Here is a 22519-nt window from a genome sequence, read left to right as displayed (position 1 = left end):
GATTTACAGGCATCTGTCTCAGAAGCAATGCTTTTCCTTGACTAAGATTTTATACTGAGTTCATTAATTTTTCTAAAGTGCCACTATCCTGGCTTCCTCTTTTGTTTTTTCTATTAAGGGATATTTTGCTTTTTTCATATTTTCAATAACAGAACTTTCTCATTTTTATGATGGATTTAAAGGTGAACAGAAAACACATTTTCCAGCAGAGTGGCATCATAACATTTTCGTAGACATGTTCCCAGAGAGGTGCATCCTTTAGAATCATGGAGTATAAAGCTGGAAGGTCATTCATTTCCCAAATGGGGGAACATAAAACTCCAGAATTGGTGGTGTCTTTTCACTTCTGCAGGTTTCACAAAGGGACACCTTAGTAACCCTGAGAAGTCTATTCACGATTTTACACATTTCCCCAGCAGAGGCATCCTTAGTAAATGGATCCAGGCTGACTTGGATCTTGTCTGCTTTCCCGTTAAATGGTGACCCAGGGGATGTAACACAGCAGAATGGGTATACAAAGTATGAAGTTTGGCCGCATGCAATCAGCCCAGAAATACCCCTTAAGCTAAGAGGGATCTTTTCCCCATTACAACTTTCTCCCAAATTTTTATTGTTTTGATTATTGTTCATTTTATCCAGTTGTTTATTTACTGGACTAAATTTCAGGAGAAGATCCACAGTATTACTCTAAGACTGTAGCCTCCACTGTCAGCCCCAAGTGTACATTTTTCTAGAGAAAACTGTGGTTATTTTTCAATCCAAGTTTTTCTTAGCTTAATGGAAGTTTATTTTCTTTGGCTTGATTCTTCATGGATGTAGAAATCAACTGGTCACTCTCCTCTCCATAAAGAAGCTTTCATTTATTCAGTTAATAAGTTCAATATTCTCCACTACTTCTGCTGATTCCCACAGCCCCTTATCATCTTGTCTCTGGCCGGGTAACCCTATTCTCCCCCTTTATGGACCTGTTATCACATGAAAGTTTCTGTGCGGGGGGCTAATTCCCTGTGAGCTTTCTTCTTCCTGACTTCTGACCAGTAGGGTTTTCCCCATATGTGTTGGAGATGATCCACTCTTGTCTTCATCTCCAATTTGTAGGTATTGTTCAGACCTCTCTCCATCTACTCTCCTTAGAATAACATCATGTCAGTTCAGCCTGTATTACTGCTCAAATGTCTTACGTAAAGTTCCACACCTGTATGTGTGTCAAGTACATAGTGTGCTGTTTTCCCTAGTTTGTAGTTTTGGAGGGAGTAAGAGAGAATCCGTGGGCCTGGAAATGGCACTTGGGAACTCCAATCCCAGGCTCTAGAAATGAAAGACATCTAGTCTTCTGTGTGGACAAGATAAATCAAACTAAACATGTAAGATTTGTCTCTCTTTCCTTTTCTCTCTCCTTCTCTCTTGCTTTCACTTGCTTCCTTCCTCCTTTCTTCCTTCATTGCTTTTGGCTGGTATATAGAGCATGCCAGCATGTTTGAGAACAAGTAATGAAGTGATCTTTTGTGAGTGTCAGTGCTCCCAAAGCACACTGGGAGTGCTTTTACTCTCCTCTTGGACCAGGTAGCACTGCTGTCCGCAGACGGAGTGAGCTCTGAATTCAGGGGCAATTAACCTACCTTCTCAACCCCTCTGATTATCAATCCTTTAGGTCAGCGCTTCTCAAACATTAATGTGCATCCAAACTGACCGGGGATTCTGCTTAACCATTCAGCCCGTCTGGGTGGGTCCTGACATCTGAGATCCCAACAAGCCCCAGGAGCTGCGGAGGCTGCTCAGCCATGGACCATACTTTGAGAAGCAACGGCAAAGAACAAATTCCTTCTTTTTTTTTTTTTTTTAACATGCCCACCTTTTTTTTTGCGGTACGCGGGCCTCTCACCGCTGTGGCCTCTCCCGTTGCGGAGCACAGGCTCCGGACGCGCAGGCTCAGCGACCATGGCTCACGGGCCCAGCCGCTCCGCGGTACATGGGATCCTCCCAGACCGGGGCACGAACCCGTGTCCCCTGCATCGGCAGGCGGACTCTCAACCACTGTGCCACCAGGGAAGCCCAACATGCCCACCTTTATGTCTGATTATTAAATAACGGCACTCACACTAAAACAAAGCAAAAACCACCCCAACTTCTGAGGCCATAAGAGCTCAAAAATCATAGCTCTAGTTGAGGAGGAAGTTATGCAAATAGCCCCTGTGCTCCCACCTCTATGGCCTTTCATTTTCACCAGGCAGTTTTCTTCATTCTGATTCCCGCTGCTTTCAGTCTGCCAAATCACACCCAGAAAAAGAGTCCTAGTCACATAGATATGCGGGGGAAAACACTGAGTGGAAAAGGGGGACCAGTGGGTTTAACGGCTATCTTTGAGTGAGCCCTGCCTTTCTCACATTCCTCCAGTTCTTCCTCCTCAAAAAGAGTCTGAGAGACATACCTTCTTCCAAGTGTTTTTGTTTTCCTTCCCTTCTCATTGATGCTCCTAAGCAGCACAATGAATCTGTCTTTAAAATTGGGGCATTGACTGCCAGTGACTTCTTATGGGGATAGTTTAATGGCATAGAAAAACATTCCAGTTTAATTTTCCATGTCTCAGTAATTTTTCCCCTATAGACTTTCTTTATTTAAAATACAGTGAAGTGTAAGGTAACCACTGCTTCAATTACAAACTTTTCTACCTAACACAGTTAGGAGGCCAGAAAATCCCATGCCTTCCTTACAAGTTGTCTTTCCCTTTAACTCCTTGTATTATTTGCCCCAAAGCAAACTAAAACGACAAACATTTTAAAGACTGTTCTGGAACAGGACACAATCCTTTGTCAAGAAATTCACTTCATCTGAGTCCCAGCCTATTCTAATTCTGATCTGGCATCTATTTTGGGTAGAAGCTCTCGGTGTCTCTACTGTGATACAACTCATTCCAATTTACTTTTAATCTTTCTTAAGAGCAAGAACAAATGGGCGATGACTGTGTATTTAGTTGCTATTTTAAAGGGAGCCAAGGGAGTCTATACAGTGAATGTTTATGTGGCAAGGGCAGGCCCTGGGCTACTACTGAGCTAAAGGCAACAGAAAGTGGACCATGAGCCAGGGGCTAAATTCTGGCCACACTACACTTTCAGATGATTAAAGGTCTCCCCTTTATCCTTCTAGACTACTCTCCCTGCCCCGGGTATAGGTAGCTCATATCTGCAAGTTGGCTAACGTTTGATAGAAAGTCAATGGATTCAAGTTCAACTTGTTACTCACAAGGCTTAGGTTCCCTTGCCAGCACTTATGCAGAGAAGTCCTACAAACCCTAATGGTCAATCTCAAATTCATCGCTTGGAAATAAGATTCCTTTCGGGTCAGCACCATAGAATACTGTAATCAACCGACCTCTGAGATTTAAATATAGGCTCCCCTGGCAGTAGGGGAGCATGTCATCTTTCAGGAAAGATTTCAAATAGAACTGTACTTAAGAAAAGGTTTTTGCTCACTGTGACTTTTGATTTTGGTTTTCATATATCAGCAGCATCTATTTTTATTTCATTCAGTGTAAAAATCCCTTTCAGCACTCCTGGGGGGAAATACATATTCAGTTAAAAAATTAGAAGTGAGATTTTAGAAAGGTGAAGAGCCATAAGGGTTAACCTAATTCAATATACATTTAAAATTTTGAAACACATCTTTCACACCTACTGATGGCTGAGGTAGTTGATTAGACTTTCAGGTGGAAAGTTTTATCACTGAGATTCATTCTTCATCTTTTTCTTATAAAAGAAACCCATGAAACAAATATAGGTATAGTTTCTCATTTTGTATTTGCATTAATTTAAATTTATGTGTATTTAAAATTGTTCTTTGTATTATCAAGAACATTCAGAAGCAATAAATATTTGAGGTATTGTTCATTAGTTACTGATGTTCTTATGTTTCAAACAATATTGAGGATTTATAGATTTCATCTTTCTGGTCATGACGACAATATACTCTTTCCTCCCAAATTTGGCCAAGTTTACATCTCTTAAACATTCTTCCTTAGGATTGGTGGGGTGTAGGTCTGTGCTTGCTGTGTGAGTGAGTCTGAGAGCACCGATACCCAGGCTGGTAAAGAGAAAGCACCTATTCGGAGAGGCAAGGTAGGGCAATGGACAGAACGCAGGCTTTGAGTGAGGCAGGTTTGGGTACGAATCTTTGCTCTTCCGTCTACACTTAATCTATCGAAATCTCAGATTTATCCTTTTATGTAATAAGTAATAACCTAGCTTTAAAGGTTGGTGTGGAGATTAGACTATATAATACCAAAGCCCGAGGCACGTAACAAGTAGTCACAAATACTTGTCTGTTTTTTCCCTCACTTTTAACACCAGCTCATTATCTGACTTAATGCCTGGTGCTTAGCTGTTCTAGGCTTCAACATCCTTTTATCTACCTGGAGACAACAGAACTATGATATCAACAAGAATATTACAGTAAATGTAAACTGGAGCTTTTCATTTACAAAGCACTTTTTTCTTTTTTGTGTGTGTGTGGTACGCGGGCCTCTCACTGTTGTGGCCTCTCCCACTGCAGAGCACAGGCTCCAGACGCGCAGGCTCAGCGGCCATGGCTCACGGGCCCAGCCGCTCCGCGGCATGTGGGTTCCTCCCGGACCGGGGCACGAACCCCTGTCCCCTGCATTGGCAGGCGGACTCTCAACCACTGCGCCACCAGGGAAGCCCTCAAAGCACTTTTACCTACATTATTTCACATGATTCTCAGCATCTCCCAGGGAAGTGTCTTTATTCTACCTATTGCAGAATCATTGTAATGATGAAAAAGATAGTTGATGTAAAATGCTTTGAAATAATAATACACATATGTACATATTTGTAGGTAAGACATGGTTATTATTATTCTGATTGTTATCCTATATTTAATGTGTGTTTCTAAGGATAATGAAATAAATGAGAATAATAGATTATAAAATAACCATAATAGATTTCATTTGAATTATTATACTTTCTGAATTGATTTTTCCACCTAGACTCCTTGGTTCATAAAGACTAGGGTATGTGTTTATAAGTGTGTGTGTGTGTGTGTGTGTGTGTGTGTGTGTGTGTGCAAATACACTTTCTTAAGATTGAATTCTGTATGAGGAAATACACAAATATGTATTTTTTCTAATGTAAATTTGAGATGAAGTATGAGTCTGGAATCTATGGATGCCATGATTTCAAACATCATGATATGGAGACTCTTCTTTCCTCCCCCTCACACAAAAATACCACTACCTAAATTTCTAGTTCATGAGAAAAAGCATGGATTAGAAATGGAAGTAAGCTTCTACCCTGGGCTCCCCAGAGAGTGTAGTGAGTTACTCTTCATGTATTTGAAACAATCTCTAAATAAATAATCATTTCGGACCCAACCAGCAGTGGAAGAGAGAGTTTCCGAGGCTCATAGGAATCTGCCTAAAGTGCCCTTTTGGCTTATCAAGCACATTTCAATGCCCAGGCTATGCTTGGAACTCTACTAGGCATGCCAAAATATCAGTCCTTCAAATAGAATGCAGGGCCTCTGATTTGTCATTTTAGCCATAGGAAAATACGTAAAGGCAGAGCAAAAATCAATGATAGCCGGAAAAGTCATATATAGGTAGATTTTAAATAGTTCCAGTCATCCGCTGATGAACTTTGAGGACAAGATGGTAACTGGACATTTGTAAGGTATGGTGTTAGGCCACCTAAAAATGTCTGTTAACCCCTTAGGCACATTTAGGCTTACAGAATAGTGAATTTGGAAGGAATTTTAGGGAAGGAGAGTGAGGGTCTGACGGGGATGGTAACTTGCTGAAGGTCACATAGGTCTTAAGTGGTAAATACTAGAACCTTCTCTGCTACATATAAGGGTGGAATAGCACAGTCATAAAGAACACGGGGCAGCAGAACTATTACTTAAGCTTAAACCCATTTCTGACTCTTGGGAACTGCGTAACCTAGGGAAAGTCATTGACCATCTCCTGTGCCTGTTTCCTCAACTGAAAAATGGGGACAATAATATACTCATCTCGTATAGTTGTTCTAAGGATTAAATAATACACTATATAAAAAAGAGAGCATGCAAGTGCCTGGGACATAATAAAGAGTTATAATAAATAATAAATTGAAGCAATTCTTATTACCACCAGGACAGAAACCGCTCCTACTTCTTCAGGTGATACCTAGTCCAATGTATCCTTTATACTGGTTTGACCAATTCAGAAAAGTTGAATGAGAACCAAATCCTTCACGTGAACAAAAAAAATTGCCGTTGAAAATGCTACATCTGGAGAACATTCTTGTATAGCATAGCATTTTTAGTGCCTTAAATCTTATCAATTGAAGCTGTTATTTTTAGTAGCAGTCTATTCAGACTTCTGAAATGAAGGATTTGCCTTTAATGGAAAATGTCTATTTCATCCTAAGTATGAAACCCAGTGACCCTGGCTTGGGTATTCTCCCCAGCAGCTTCCACTGTATGCTGAGCACAGAACAAAGATATAGACTGAAACACATTTATTTCAGAGATTGCAGATTGGAGGCATAACTATGTGTGGAAGTGGGCCATGAAAAATGCAACCTCAACTCTCCCCTTGAACTCACAGTAATTTGTCTTGGAAACATTGTTGAGTTCCCTGAACTGCAAGATAAGTAACTTGCTCCCAGCAGCTTTAAATATTCTGCCAGGGACCAGCCTTTGCTATGCCTTGTGCTCTGAGCACGCTGTGCCATGGCTGGAACCATGAATATCACCCAGCATGCTTCAAAGAGGCAATGGTCTGAAGTACAGTGTGCCTGGGCTAACTTCTTCTAGGAAGAAAATACTTTGTAGATGAGGAAGGAAATTAAAAGGCAGCTGCCACACCCTCATTTAAGGAAAACAGTCCTAGAGGTACCCAAACAGCAGGGGAAACCACTGACTCGTTAAAACAACATTTTGACTACTTGATTAATTGGTTCTATATGTACGTAGATATATGGCACCTACTCAGTGTAGGCACAGTTCCAGGCACTGCGAATAGGCAGTGAACACAACATAGTGGCTCTGCTCGTGGCACGGACCCTCTGTGCGTGCCAGGCGCTGCACTGGGGACACGCAGAGGAGTAAGATCCAGGTAATTAATGAGATTCTGTTCAAGGAGCTCAGAGTGAGAGGGGAGAGAGGAACATGGCAATAACATGAGGTGTGGTCAGGGCTGGCGGGCTACCTGTGACCTCTGAAGGTGTGGGAGGGTTCCTGGAGAAAAGGATCCCCAAGGTGACTCCTGAAGGGGAAAGAGGAGTAAATCAGTGGTTTTTCTAGACAGAGGGAGCATCTTTTGCCAAGGCCCAGAGAAGAGAGAAGAAACTACAAGTGTCTCGGTGTGGCTGCATGGCTGGAGGGTGAATCTGGAGAGACAGAGAGGGACCAGATGATGAAGCGTCTTGGAAACCATGCCACAGAGTTTTATATTTCATCCTAGGACAACTGGAAGCTATTGATTGCTGTCAATCAAGCAGTGACATGAGCAGATTTCAATTGTAGTGCAGAGAATGGACAAGAAAAGGGCAAGGTTGGCCCAAGGGCACCATAGGGAGAATGCTGCAGAACTAAACAGATGAGTGGAGACGCGCTCTAAACAAAGACAGTGAAAATGGATGGAAAGGACAGGGAAGATTTAAGAAACATCACGGAAGTGATTGCCTGGATGTGGGCGGTAAGGGCGAAGGTGGAATAATAGTTGAGTCCCAGGCTTCTAGCGTGGGAAACTATACAGAGATGATGTCAGTCAGTAAGAGACGGAGGTGGGTGAGCAGATTCAGGATGAGGAACGATGATTAGTTCAGTTTTGAACATACTGAGCTTGTGGCGTCTAGGGGACATCCAAGTGGGGGTGATCAGTAAGCAACTGGAACGTGGAAGTAAGCCTGAAGGTCAGGAGAGAGCTATGGACTGAAGGGAGCCACATGCAGGTGGTTAAGTCACGGCTGGATCCTGGAAACTAGCATATGGACGTGGTGAGCACAGAAGAAGATGGAGCAGGAATGGACAGAGGTTTGGAGAAAAAGAGGGTATATGGGATCACAGAAAAGAGTGGGGAAATGGGAGAGTTTTAAGAAGGATGAAGTCATCAATACCAAATGCTGATGGGGTCGCCCATCATAGGTTACCAAAATTTGTCTACTGGAAGTAGCAACAGCAAGGTCATTCACTAGTAGAGTGCTCATCTGTCTGGGTTTGCTTGGAAATGTCCCCATTTATGCCTGTTGTTGAGCATTATTGTTATTAGTGACCCCTGGTGTCTAAATCTGGATAATAAATTATACGATCATCCTGGTCATTGGCTGGGGAGAGCCATCCAAGATAGACTGCAAGGGGTGTAGAGATGAATTCTGAAGCAGTGTGGTGAGGCTAGTAGAGAGGGAATTTTTAAATCAGATGGGTATCGAACTAGATGTATTTTCAAGATTCTTCCAATCCTGGGACTAGTGCATAGCACTGTTTTCCTTTACTATTCTAAGTCCTTAAGAATCAGTGAGAATCAAGATGTTGTCATACTTCTTATTTTCACACATTACAGAGCTAAGTGCTACTTTCTTACAAATTAGTTTACAAGGCCAGCATTTTGTAAATAAACATTTTTACTATTCTATATTCATTCTTGAAAATGAATACTAGTTACCTGAACTGCTCTTCATCTCCTCCACATCACAAAGGTGATATAAAGCAGAAATGTGTGAGGTGATTGTCTCCCTGAAGAAATTACTGCTAGCCCTAAATTAAGTAAAAGAATCATTTTTGTCTTTAAAATTATTTTGTGTGATATGGCATTAATAATTAGGTTGGAAGTAAATATTCTGCCTCTTATTGCACATACTGTTTGATCTAGGAAAGCTAGGAAAAAAATGCATGCCTGCAAGTTTTTTTACACCTAATATGTTCTGATTTTTAGAACTTCTAAGTTAGAGCAAACCAATGTCTGAGAGAGCTTAAACACTTATATTTAAAATGAGAAAGATGCAAATAATATGAGCATTTGTCTGTATACCATTTAGGTAGAAAAATCCAAGGGGATTAAAACACTCAGTCATTTAGTATGATAATCTCTAGTTGCATCCATGTTGCTGCAAATGGCATTATTTCATTCTTTTCTATGGCTGAGTAGTATTCCATTGTATATATGTACCACATCCTCATTATCCATTCATTTGTCAATGGACATTTAGGTTGTTTCCATGTCTTGGCTATTGTGAATAGTGCTGCTATGAACATAGGGGTGCATGTATCTTTTTGAATTATAGTTTTGTCTGGATATATGCCCAGGATTGGGATTGCAAGTCAGAAAGAGAAAGACAAATACCATATGACATCACTTATATGTGGAATCTAAAGTATGACACAAATGAACCTATCTGTAAAACAAATAGAATCAGGGACATAGAGAATAAACTGGTGGTTGCCAAGGGGGAGGTGGGTGGGTGAGGGCTGGATTGGGAGTGTGGGATTAGCAGATGCAAAGTAGTATATATAGCATGGAAAAACAACAAGGTCTTACTGTAGAGCATAGGGAACTATATTCAATATCCTGTGATACACCATAATGGAAAAGAATATGAAAAAGACTATGTATAGGGCTTCCCTGGTGGCGCAGTGGTTAAGAGTCCGCCTGCCGATGCAGGGGACGCGGGTTCGTGTCCCGATCCGGGAAGATCCCACATGCCACGGAGCGGCTGGGCCCGTGAGCCATGGCCGCTGAGCCTGAGCGTCTGGAGCCTGTGCTCCGCAACAGGAGAGGCCACAACAGTGAGAGGCCCGCGTACCGCAAAAAAAAAAAAAAAAAAAGCAATCTATTACTAATCTGACCATACACTATCATGTTAACTAGTCAATGTAACTAAAAACTTCCTAAATGTATTGCAAATACTTGCATATTACACACTGAAGTTGTCAATCATAAAATTATGCCAAATACCCTCTTTTAAAGAAAATATACCCTTTATTCTTCTAATCAGACCTGCAGCATTAATATACTGCTTTTCTGAGTTCCAATTAACTTACAGACTTTCTTTGTATCACCTCTGTTTGTTTCTCTTGTGTGCATTTGTTTTGCAGTAAGCAATGGCCTTGGTTTTGCTTCTCTTTGGGATGGCCGCCACCACATAGGACCTGAATGTCCTACTGCTTTCCAGGAACATAAAGAAGACCCTCTGTTTGTCTGTTTCAGTGGCAGCTTGGTAGTAAAAATAACTGTTGAATGGGCCACAGTTTCAGCAGACCATCACGTGAATGGGACCAGTCTCTTTTCTTCCCAAATATCAGAAATTAAGCACTTGGAAAGGAGATTTGGCCAAGATGACCCATTTACAGGCTGGACTCAGCCCAGAGACTATAGAGAAAGCTCGCCTAGAACTGAATGAAAACCCAGATGTTTTACACCAGGATATTCAGCAAGTCAGGGACATGATCATCACCAGGCCTGACATTGGGTTTTTACGCACAGATGATGCCTTCATCCTGAGATTTCTCCGAGCCAGGAAGTTTCACCAAGCAGATGCCTTTAGACTCCTGGCCCAGTACTTCCAGTACCGCCAGCTAAACCTGGACATGTTCAAAAACTTCAAGGCTGATGATCCTGGCATTAAAAGGGCCCTCATCGATGGGTTCCCTGGAGTGCTGGAAAACCGCGATCACTATGGCAGGAAGATTCTTCTGCTGTTTGCAGCCAATTGGGATCAGAGTAGGTAAATGTAGATAGTGTCTTTGTTTTTTCTTTTTCATAAGCATTGTCACTGCATGTTTGGGGCTGTATGCCTTTACAGATAATGGGCTCTTATTTAAAAGTATATATTCTACATGTCCACAAAGAGAATTTTAAGGCCACAGGTCTTTTACCGTCATCACTAGGTGATTACAGATGCACAGCAATGTTTTGGAACAAAAGAATCACAGTTTTAGAATTGTAAGAGACCTCAGAAGTTATCCTATTCATCAAAGTGGGTCATTTCATAAAATTGAAACCTGGTCTTCTAGAAGAACCATATATTCTGTCATTAGGGTTCTCATCTTTCACAACAACAACAAAAATGGATTCAGTAGATGGCTTTAAGTCAAGTGTTTTTAACACATGAACTAATTTCTTGGATCCTCTCCATGACTTTAATATCTGACCTCTCTTCTGCGTGCCAGACCTTCCCATCCAAATGCCTGCCAGCCATTTCTCCCAGAAAGTCCTATAGAGAACCACAAACTCAACATGTCCCAACTGAGTGCAGCATCTCTCCCACTCTCCCCACTCTTCCATCCCTCCAGTCTCTCGAGCCAGAAATCTGGGTGTCTTCCTGGACTGCTCCTTGCCCTTGCTGCTCACATCCAATTAATTGCCAAGTCCTACCCCTTTCTTCTTAAAACCACCTCAGATCTCTTCACTCTTTTTGCCCCCATGGCTACTGCCCTGGCGTAATTTCTCATTATTTCTCACCTGCATCACTGAGACAGCCTCCTGACTGGAGTCCCTGCCTCTGGTCTCGTCTCCTCTGAGCCATTCTAGTCTTTACCATCATCAGAGTAACCCTTCCAAAATTCCGTGACGTCCCTCCTCTCATTAAAATTCTTCAGTGACCTGCAAGGTCTTCAAAGTAACGTAAAGCTCTTTATGATCCACCTTCTGCGTCTCCTGCTCTTCTTCACCCTCTGTCCTTTTCCATGTTCTCTGGTCCTGCTGGTTGGAAGTGTAAGCCTTGTCTTAAATAGCTGAGGTTTCAACATGCCTCCAAGCCTCTGGACTTGCCCCACCAGCTACTTAAAGGAGGGATCAACCATTTCTTAAGCCAAGTCCAACCATCTTGGACATAACCTGCCTACTGACTCACACCTATCTCTATGGTTCTTCGGGAAGGTAGTCTTTACCTACCTTCCATCCCAACCTGTTTCACTGAGGTGCCTTCCTCTGCTCACATATTTCCGTTAAAGTAGTTACAGTTGGAGTACAAGAACCACTGTTATTTTAGTTAATATTTTTAAAAACATACGACATACTCTGCTAAGCATTTATATGTACATGTATTATCTCATTTAATCCACTCAAGAACTTTGCATGATGGGTGTTCCTATGATTCCTATGTTACATTTGATGACACAAGGTCTTGAGAAGTTAAGTAACTCATTCAATATCACACAACTAGTGAAATACAGAGTGGGGTTGACTTGAGAGCAAGTTATCATAACCTGGCTTTACTGTAATTGCGTGTTTGCTTGTGTGTTTTTTCTTATCCCTGCTCCCAAGACTGCAGGTTCCTTAAGAGGAGGAGACTGTGCCTTTTTCATGTTTATCTCTTGGGCACATGGTCCAATAGGCAATAAATGTTGAATGCAAAAGAATGCATGAATTAATCTCCAAAACTTCACCTGTGGCTTGAGCTCTCACAGGGGTATCATATTGAAATTATGGTATTTGGGGAAACATACGTTTAACTTTAAAAATATACCAAAGAGCCCCTCCCCCAAATATAATTAAAAGGAATTTCTAGGGCGCCCCTTTAGTGCCTCATATGACTATTCCTCCTCCTAAAAATGATGATTAGGATGGGACACCTTAGGGACCACTGGCTGTTTTCTGGCTGATAAACCGGAATAGAGCAATCCACTCCTGAAAAGGTATTTGAATGTTTTAACACTATCAGTCTAGAGATTGTTCAGGTCTGCACCTAGGCCTGGGCTGCCCTGCCATGTCTCTGTTTTGTTATTCCATAAGCATTAAGGATGGGCCTCTTGTTACAATGCTCTACTGATGAGAAAGATTTCCAGGTCTTTACATTCACGCATATACCATTCACTCAACAAAGATGTGACAAGTGTAGACTTTGTGCCAGGGTTTGTGCTAAGGCACAAGGACATGATGAACACGATGAAAATACAAGGTCCCTCCAGCAAACAACCCCTTGGGCCACCCACTGTCCAGTTATGGTGCAAACACATAGACAGCTAACTCCCACCTACCACAGGAGAATTCCTTTTGAGATGTAAACCATCAACACAGGACATGAGTCTTAAACTACAGGGAACAGCTGTCCTCTCGAAAAGGGCACATGAACATTTTGGATTTCGAAACAGAAAACTTTGATGATTCTGGAGAACGATCATGCTGACTTCATTTGTGCTTAGTTGAACGTGTTGGAGAACTTGTATCTGCTAAGACAGATGATGCACAGGACACCAGTAAGCGATGATTTACACATGAGGAGATAAATCATCATGAAATACCTTGTTTTCTATTAGTCTTTGGTCTGTATGTACCTCAAACTGTGTTAAGAAGCAAGAAGAAACAAGTCTTTAAGGGAATAATTCAAATCTTTATGAATAAGATAACCTTGAAAGAGTTGCTTCACGTCTCTGTTCCTCAGTTTCCTCAGGTGTAAAATAAAAAGCTTGAACTAGGTCATCCCTGAGAGATCTTCTGGCTCTAATGGCTCATGAATGTGAAGCTCATTCAGCCTGATCCTATGGATGGAGAGGGATTTCAAAATTCACTTTATAGGCTCCTGATTCACTAGGTTCTTTGAAGGAGTCCCTTTCTTCTCACACACACACATACACAACACACACACACACACAATCTCTTTCTTCCACCCCTCCTACCCCTCCCAAAGCTGGGTCTACTTGAGGCAGTTTGTTTCAAATTGTAGAATACTATTTGGTCCAAACCACTTTGGCTTTAACAAGAAGGTGAACGATAAGGCTATCTTACTGATAGCCAAAGATGATCAGAAGCAAACAAACCTCAGTTTGAACCTGGATACTGTCATGTGATTTACTGGTTATATGACCTGGGACAAGCAACCTCTTGATGGTTTTTTAATAATGTAGTTGGGAGACTGAATGAAACAAGGCATTTAAGGTACACAGCGCATTGCTTGGCCCATGGTAAACAATTCATGTTAGCTTCTAGTATTATCACAAACACTATTAAACCTCCCACTACAAATATAATAGAGCACAGATGGTACAGAAGTTAAAAATAGAGACAGGCGTACAATATCTGAGAACAGAAGTGGGCCGACGAGTGTGATCTGCCCCTTGCCCATCCTCAGCACCTGTTAGCTTTCTCCCCAGCTGTGTTCCCTGTCACACAGACCTAGCCTAATGGAACCCTGAAGGGCTGAAGAGTTAGCACGGCTTTGCAAAATGATGACTTGACTCCCGTGGGGAGCCCAAGATGACTGGGAAGTGATTTGAACGCCTCATATAAAAGGTTTACTGAGATTAAAACGGTTATTAATATTTATTAAAACGATGTAAATCTCATTCATCTAGACCCAGACAGCCTGAGCAAGAGCCCAGAACGGTGAGTGATGAGAAGTGTTGCCCTCCAGGGGCACGTGCAGGGTTAGGTGGGCCCACAGAGCACAGGAGTCTCCGAGCACAAACGGGCCTCCTCAGCCGACTTCTGTCTTTCCTGAGGCTGCCGGGCTGAACCGAAACGAGTTAGATTACATCAGCACTGAGCTACTCAGTCATACAATGAAGCTGGCACCTCCAGGGTCAGCAGAGTGTACATTTCAGCTCAGCAGCCTGGTGTGTAACGGAGACCTAAGGAAACCCTCTTGTTCAATGAGCGTTTTGATCTTTTTCACCTAAATTCATAACAACATTGGCAAGAATTCCCAACTTGTCCCCTAAGATCTGATTTAAAAAGACATCTATCTCTTGTTTCTTTCTGAGTTGCACACTTGCACGGGGCCACACAGCCTGATTTGCCCAGGAGTGCCCTTCCCACGAAAGGGAAAATGTGGGCAAAGAACTCACCTATTTTCTTCTGGATTTTGCTCAGTTAACAAAAGAGCTAAAATTGGTCAGGTTATTTTTACTTTCTGGAGCCTCAATATTATCAAATGGAAATGGGTCTAGTATCTGGCATGTGGCGCTGTTGCAAGGATTAACCCCAATTACTCTAGTTGATGGTGTCCAAGGGGCAGAATAGCATAGTGATTAAATGCACAAACTCTGAAGCCAGATGGCCAGCTTCAGATTCCAGCCACCTCCTAACCAGCTACAGGATCCTGAGCAAGTTGCTTAAATTCTTATTATCCTGTTTCTCACCTGTGAAGTGGCGATGACCATGATCATAGATGAGCACTAGTCAATAAATGGCAGTTGTTTCTTAAGAAAAAAACTCAAAGCAGGCAAATACCTAGGATATCAGGTCACAAGATGTTGTTTCTAAGGGCAGCAGAATTTGATGCCATTACTAACTTTCTTCCTCCTGAAAAGTATAGACAATACAGCTAAGACCCCAAGCCACCATGCCCCAAAGTCCTCCATGGTAGCTCAGTTGTGGCTGGCAGGCTCTAAGAAGTCACCTGGTCTTAGTGTCCCTACCTATTATGTTTACTATAGTCTCAGGATATCAGAAAAGCATGGGGGGGCAGTCCAGGTAATAAAAGCCCCACAATAGACCACGATAGTATCTGTTGGTGCCATGTGCAGACCAGCTGGTCCCCAAGTACTTTAATGGGGAACAAAACAACTGGAAATTCATTGTAAGTCAAAATATATAAAATTACACTGGACATTCTTCTGTCAGTGTATTGTTTGTTTCCCACAACTGAAAGCTCAAAAATCAGCAGCCAGGTGGAAAATTAGTTGAAAAGTTGGTTCTTTGAGGAGGCTGAGGTATTCTAAGGAAGAGCCACATTAGGGTAATTTAGTAGAGAGAAAAGGCAGCTGATGAACAGCTTGATTACTACCTTCGAGTATACAGAGTTATTATAAGAAGGCAATGAATCCTGTAGGCTCCCTTTCCCCAAAGTACAGGACTAGGGACGAAAGATTTGCACTGAAGCACAACCATCTGGATTGAAGATCAGGGAGCCTGAGCCACGACTTCAGCCCCAGGGCTGGGACAAGGGTGAGGGGTTGGTGTATTTGCTTGGGATGCAAAATTGAAGGGGGCACCAAAACACTCATTAATCAAAGTAAATGATATTGTCATAAAACAGTTTTTAGAATCAAAATTAACACAAACAAAAATTCCTGATGAACAGAATATCAAACTTTTCAAGAAGGCAGGATAAGAATTATTGATTTTTCCTTGTGTTTTGCGTGCCAATATGGCTCAGCACAGCATTGCTCAGGCCAATCAGATTTCTCAAGGGAAGAGCCTTAAGTTGGTTCCTAGTCAGTTATATTACAGTGCATAATTCTGTACATCCATACTCTATACAGCTGTTAGGACCTTATGGTTCCCAAGCATTTCCATGTACATTTTCTGATTTGATGCTCATAACCATTTGAGGAGTTTCAGTATCACTAAGTTACAAATAACAAAGAAGAGGTTTGGGGAGGAAAGGACACTTTCTAAACAAGGAGCCTTATGACTCATCAATGGAAAAACTTAGACTCAAGGCTTCCAATTCCAAGCTCATTGCAAAGACACTTGGAGCTGACTGCTCAGCTCCTGAGTGATTAGATATTTCAAAATATCCACGGAGCTTCTGAAAGGCTGGAAGTGGATTTCCTGGTGGTAGACAAGGGTGTAGATGAAGACAATGACCACAGTGGAGAGGATCTAAGATTTAAGAGCAGAGATTCTCAAAAGAAGCACAACTGGCATTTGAAGCTGCTTAGCTCTTAATGTGCAGGGCTGTGTCCAGCATTGGGAATGTCTAGCATCCCGTCCCAGGTACCGTCATCACCTGAACGACCACCTTCATATTTCCAAAGCCCTTAGGGGAGCTAGAACCCACTGTGAGAACCCCTGATGGGGCGTGTCTAAAAACGTCCTAACACCAATGTCAATAACACCCTTTGTTAATTGCTTTTGTGCCAAGTGTTTGATACACATAATTTCTAATTCCTACCATAGTCCTGCAAGGATCTATGTTATGTGTGTAGGTAATCTATAAAAGAGATGAAATGCTTCTCTTGTCTGTCTGAATAGAAAGACTATGCTTTCCCACAAAACCCTAGCTATGGTCTCATTCCTACCCTGAACTCAAAGCTTCCAGAGCTTCTTACAATCAAAATCTGAATCACTGGTGTGTTGCTAAGTGGCAAAGCAGCCCTGGGGTCCAAATGCAAGATTTTTCACAGCCTCCTTTCAGCCCCACTCTCCTAGCCAAGAAGCCCAGGATAGCTCGGTGTAAACAACAAAGCCATTCCTCGTGAGTTCCCATGGGGCTCAGACAGTGAAGGATGAGCATTGCAAGTTGGGTGCGCCGGAAGTTGAGATGAATCTGGAGGCTCAATGGGGAGGGCCCATCTAGTCCCTAATAAGAGTGGGAAGAAAGGGAGTGGAGAGGGACCCATCACTTCAGTTTGAGCAAATAAGAAAGTGTGTGGGGTGCTGAACAACAGACAAGACTTGCTAGTCTTTTTTTAACTATGTGATCAGTATTTTATTGAATGCAGTAGCATTAGTAACACTTGAAAAATAACAGTATACATAGGAGCTGGGCCTGAAATGTATTCAGGCTGCAGAAAATACTTGGGCATGTGTGCATTTTTTTGACTCCTCATGAGATGGTACTTATGAGAATTGGGCCCATAGGTTAGGGACCAGTGATTAAGAGTATGGTTCAATCCCAGCTTTACCACTTGTGAGTTATGTGACTTTGGGTGATGTAGCTCTTTAAGTTTTTGGCTTTCTCAAATGGGACCTGGCAGTAACCCTAGCTAAGGTTGCTGTGAGGATCCGAGATAATACAGGCAAAGCACTTGACGGAGTTGTTTTTTTTTTTTTTTTTTTTTTTTTTTGCGGTACGCGGGCCTCTCACTGCTGTGGCCTCTCCCCTTGTGGAGCACAGGCTCCGGACGCGCAGGCTCAGCGGCCATGGCTCACGGGCCCAGCCGCTCCGCGGCCTATGGGATCTTCCCGGACTGGGGCACGAACCTGCGTCCCCCGCGTCAGCAGGTGGACTCTCAACCACTGCGCCACCAGGGAAGCCCTTGACGGAGTCTTTGACACACCGTTAGTGTTCAGTGTATGGAGACAAGTACTGTTACCACTTTATAGTGTAATTATCTACTGTAAGACTTGCTATTGTTTAGCCGTATGAATCCAAGCGTCACAAGTTCCTCCACACACTCCAGAGACGCGCTGAACAGTTACAGTTGGCCAGCTCTGGGCGAGCTCCTGAAGGTCCAAAGGAGCTCCGCATCCCAGAATGGCATCTCACACAAGCGCCCCCGCCCCCAGTCCCTCCAGGTGTGAAACGACAGGAAGATGAATGATACTAGGGTACTTGACCTTCCTGCCGTCACGATTCTGAAAGCAAGGACACTGCCATGTTTACTTTGCAACGACGAAATCAACCGAGGATCTATCTGCTCTCAGGGAGCGGGCGCTTTTCCACTCACACTTTTTTCTGGACAGGCGTTCAGCTGCTGCTCGTCCCCTCATGCCAGACGTAATGGAGCTAATGGATATGCTGGCGATCCAGCTCCTTCAGACGTCACCGGTTATGGCTGAGCTGTGACAGCCTCCAAAGGGCTGGCGTGGCCTGCGTCCCGACAGCACGGTGGTGGGAGATGCGCATGAAGTGGGTTTTCTCTTCTGAGTAAAACCGCGAGCTAGTGGGTGGGATGTAAGTCTTCAGACTATAAATAAGCCACTTGAGGGAGGTTCACCTTTAGCTTTTGCAACAGCATAAAAGAGCTTTTTTTTTTTTTTGCAACATCTTTTGGAGTATAATTGCTTTACAATGGTGTGTTAGTTTCTGCTTTATAACAAAGTGAATCAGTTACACATATACATATGTTCCCATATCTCTTCCCTCTTGCATCTCCCTCCCACCCTCCCTATCCCACCCGTCTAGGTGGTCACAAAGCACCGAGCTGATCTCCCTGTGCTATGTGACGAAATTGAGTTATTTGTAGTGAGGTGGATAGACCTAGAGTCTGTCATACAGAGTGAAGTAAGTCAGAAAGAGAAAGACAAATACCATATGCTAACACATATATATGGAATCTAAGAAAATAAAAGAGCTTTTTACAAGCAGCGGGGGGCCTACACCTCGTTAAGCTTTACTGTCCTACGTATAAGAACTTGTGAACGAAGGGGCCAGATTTCCAAAATGTCAGTGCGGAATGTTCGGTAGCCAAGGGAGAGGCAAGTCAGGTGGACTTTGTACTTCTCACCAGGGCCATGAGGCAACCCTCCTCCCCAGTCCCAGGCCCTATTGAGGCAGGTTCAGGAAAAGGTCTAGCTCTCTATTCTTCCTACAGAAACATTCCCAGCATCGTTTTGGGAGTGATTCGTTTTCCAGTTGTTGTGACCTTGGCAATAGGCAAAGTTGAACTGAAGAGAAGGAGAGTATTACAGCCACAAAATCAGACAGTGCTGAGGGCTTACCCTGCGGCAGGCAGTAATGCTCTTAGGTAGTCACTGTTCATATCCTTATTTTGCAGGTGATGAGATTGAGACTCAGAGAGGTTATGTGACCCATCCAAGATCACACAGCTGGTAAATGGCTAAAACAAGCTGTATCTCAGACCTAACTCCATAGTTCAAATACCGTTCTGTATAGCTCACCACTAGAACCCGTTTGCCAAACTTGGGGGCCATTCGATCAGACACTCAGGAGGGCTCTCAGCAAGGTATGAGTGAGCAAGCCTCTCTTGGTCACCCAAGGCCCCAAAGACATGAAAAGGCTCTCATAGCTTAACAGGGAAATCCTGTTGCCACGTACTCCAATCTCACAGAAACCTGGCAAATCAAATGTTGAAGACCCTGTCCAATCTCAACCCTAATTATTTGGCCATAATAAGATTAACAACAAAAACAACTTTGATTTTTTAAAAACCCCAGCCCAACAAAGGAATCTGGATATTGCTTGGAATATGTCACAGAAAGTGGTCCTAGTATGAGTGTGATCTAAGATAGTCATCGAAAACGTCATCTTTGCCTACCTGTTCCTTCCACTAAGATGAGTCAGCTTGCAGCTGGAAAACAGAACCCCAGCTCCACGGCTTACCAGCTCTGTGACCTTGGCGAGATACATAACTCCTCTAACCTCTGGTTTCCTCACTGTCTGGTAATAATCGTGTGTCCCTGGTAGAGCTGTGAGGGTTAAATGAGGTGCTAGGTAGGAAGGAGTCTGACACAACAGCCATGTTCTTTCTTCCATCATTCAGGTGGGTTTCCCATGTCGATCTCATGTAAAATGCCCAAGATACAATTTCTCATTCGGTTTAAAGACCTTATAAAATGGACTACATCTCTGTTACGCACTTCTAAAAAGCTGGCGATTGATGCGGAAGTGAAGCTAGAAGAGTCTACTCTGCTTCCTCAACCTGCTGGATGAGTGTACGGCTCGCCACGTGGGTTAGTCAAATAGTTCCTCAAGTATTTCTTTTAAATGTCCTTCTTCCTCCGTAAGAACTCCTTGTCGGACATTCGTCAGCACTCACGCTCTAATTCCGCTTAGTCCAGGGCTCAGCTGCTTTCTGCCCACTGTCAACATCCCCTTCGACTGAGCTCAGGAGGGCCTTGAAAGCATGCCCGTTAGAAGCGTCTCCCGTGTGGATTGAATGGAAGGCAGAGCAGTGGGGTCTCTGCTCTGAGATAACACAGCAGTGCCCGTTCCTGCCTAACTGGGTGGCTGCCCCTCAGGGAGCTGTCAGATGTCACGCAGCTCCTGTAACACTGTTACGAAGGCCGGGCAGCTTTGCAGCAGGAGGGGAACCAGGAGAGCAAGCTTTCATTGACAGCGTGTCTTTCCAGGCTCCTCGCAAATTCTCACTTATAAACCCAGGAGTTTAAAAGACACGACAGGGCTTCCCTGGTGGCGCAGTGGTTGGGAGTCCGCCTGCCGATGCAGGGGACACGGGTTCGTGCCCCGGTCCGGGAGGATCCCACATGCCGCAGAGCGGCTGGGCCCGTGAGCCATGGCCGCTGAGCCTGTGCGTCCGGAGCCTGTGCTCCGCAATGGGAGAGGCCACGGCAGTGGGAGGCCCGCATACCGCAAAAAAAAAAAAAGACATGACACTCATTACTCTGTAGATAAGGAAGTCTCCTCTGATGCCTGGAAATTCGAGGGTCTAAGAATAAATTCCTCCTTCCTGGAGCGTGGCCTGGATAAAGCAGCCAACCCAGAGCTTTGCTCACTCAACTTGAAATGCTGCTCCAGTGGGAGGGCACAGCCTGGGTCTGCTCTTTAAAAGGCCAGCGTCAGTAAAAGAGGGCACGGAGAAAGGGCGTTTTTAATCACGGTGCTTGTCTGTGTGCTGCGTTCACTGTGAGATTTTCTCAAGGGCGTAGCTGACTTCCTGAACGAGTGCATTTCGAGCTATGGGGCCTTTTCTTGTATGATCTGAAGCTCTTCTGGGCTGTTCACTGCTTTCCCCAGTTCTCAATCAGCCGGGAAGCATCTTTTGATCCTTTACAAGAAGCACACTGTAGAGCTTCCAAGGGAACCCCCCAGTGCCTGAGCCCTGAACCTCAGTCCTAGGACCAGCGCCCAGCTCTCCTGCCCTTATATGGTTCCTAGATAATGGCTCCTGAACGGCGATATATGGAACCTTAAATAGCTGCTGGGGATGATTAAATGCCTACACTTCGCTGAGGTCGTAAATCAAGCTCAGAAGCCATTTACTGTGAGTCCTATAAAGCAGTAGAAGTTATTGCTACTATACTGAGAAACATAGCATCAGACAGGAAAATAAAGAGAAGGTAAATTTTGTTGTGAGGGTTTTTAAGTGATGTGTTGTTTTTCCTTTGCAAATTCTCTTTTTGTTTCTCATCATTTTTCTCTTCTCTTTGCCTCTATTTCTTCCCCATCTCTAATACTCCCTGCTGAGTGTCTCCAAATCTAATTTCAAATATGGCACTCCTGCAAGTAACACCCAGTGTCTTCGCGGCTAAGAGCGTGCTAATATTAGTAATGCTGCCCAGGCAATGGGCTTCTCCTGTGCCACGTTGTTAATTTAATCCTCCCAACAATTTACGAAGGAGAATTATTATCTTCATTTTAAATAGAAGGTGTTTAATCTGGACAAAATCACAAGACTGGGGGCTTCCCTGGTGGCGCAGTGGTTGAGAGTCCGCCTGCCAATGCAGGGGACACGGGTTTGTGCCCCGGTCCGGGAGGATCCCACATGCCATGGAGCGGCTGGGCCCGTGAGCCATGGCTGCTGAGCCTGCGCGTCCAGAGCCTGTGCTCCACAACGGGAGAGGCCACGACAATGAGAGGCCCGCGTACCGAAAAAAAAAAAAAAAATCACAAGACTGGTTGGTGGTTTGATTCTGACTATTTCTCTTTCTCCTTCTTCATGATACCTGGTTATGTTTGGGGTCTGCTTCTGGGGATTGTGTCACCTAATCTCTGATTGCTCACAATTTATTACAAATTCCCTGCTCAGGAATCCTTAAGGGCTCCCTAACAAAACGGATTCAGTCTCTTTGCCATAGAAAACATGAAGAATTTGGCATTACTTTCCTTATCCAAAAGACATCTTCCACCCGAGTAAGCCTCCTCTCCCCCTCCCCCCCTCCTCACTCATTGAAGCTCTTTCCCACCTTTGCTTACCTAGTTCCTACTATTTAGTTTTC

General features: G+C 43.6%; 1 protein-coding gene and 1 long non-coding RNA gene across 3 annotated transcripts in view; one reads left to right on the top strand and one right to left on the bottom strand.

Annotated features, from left to right (window-relative positions):
* The window catches only part of LOC309791932, a 135475-nt gene that overhangs the window by 44547 nt on the left and 68409 nt on the right, over nt 1-22519 (bottom strand). The window lies entirely within an intron of this gene.
* CLVS1 (clavesin 1) overlaps nt 10261-22519 on the top strand; it is a gene marked incomplete at both ends in the record, with an annotated part of 139040 nt that continues 126781 nt past the window's right edge. Inside the window, one exon of the mRNA XM_082601147.1 lies at nt 10261-10715. Coding sequence (XP_082457273.1) covers nt 10261-10715 — 455 coding nt within the window. The remainder of the gene's footprint in view (nt 10716-22519) is intronic.

The sequence above is a fragment of the Mesoplodon mirus genome (assembly GCF_964341445.2).
Source record: "Mesoplodon mirus genome assembly, chromosome: 16".
In the NCBI taxonomy this organism is placed as follows: Eukaryota; Metazoa; Chordata; class Mammalia; order Artiodactyla; family Ziphiidae; genus Mesoplodon; species Mesoplodon mirus.
Note: the sequence above shows the minus strand (reverse complement) of the source record. Positions and strands in the feature narration are given on the sequence as shown.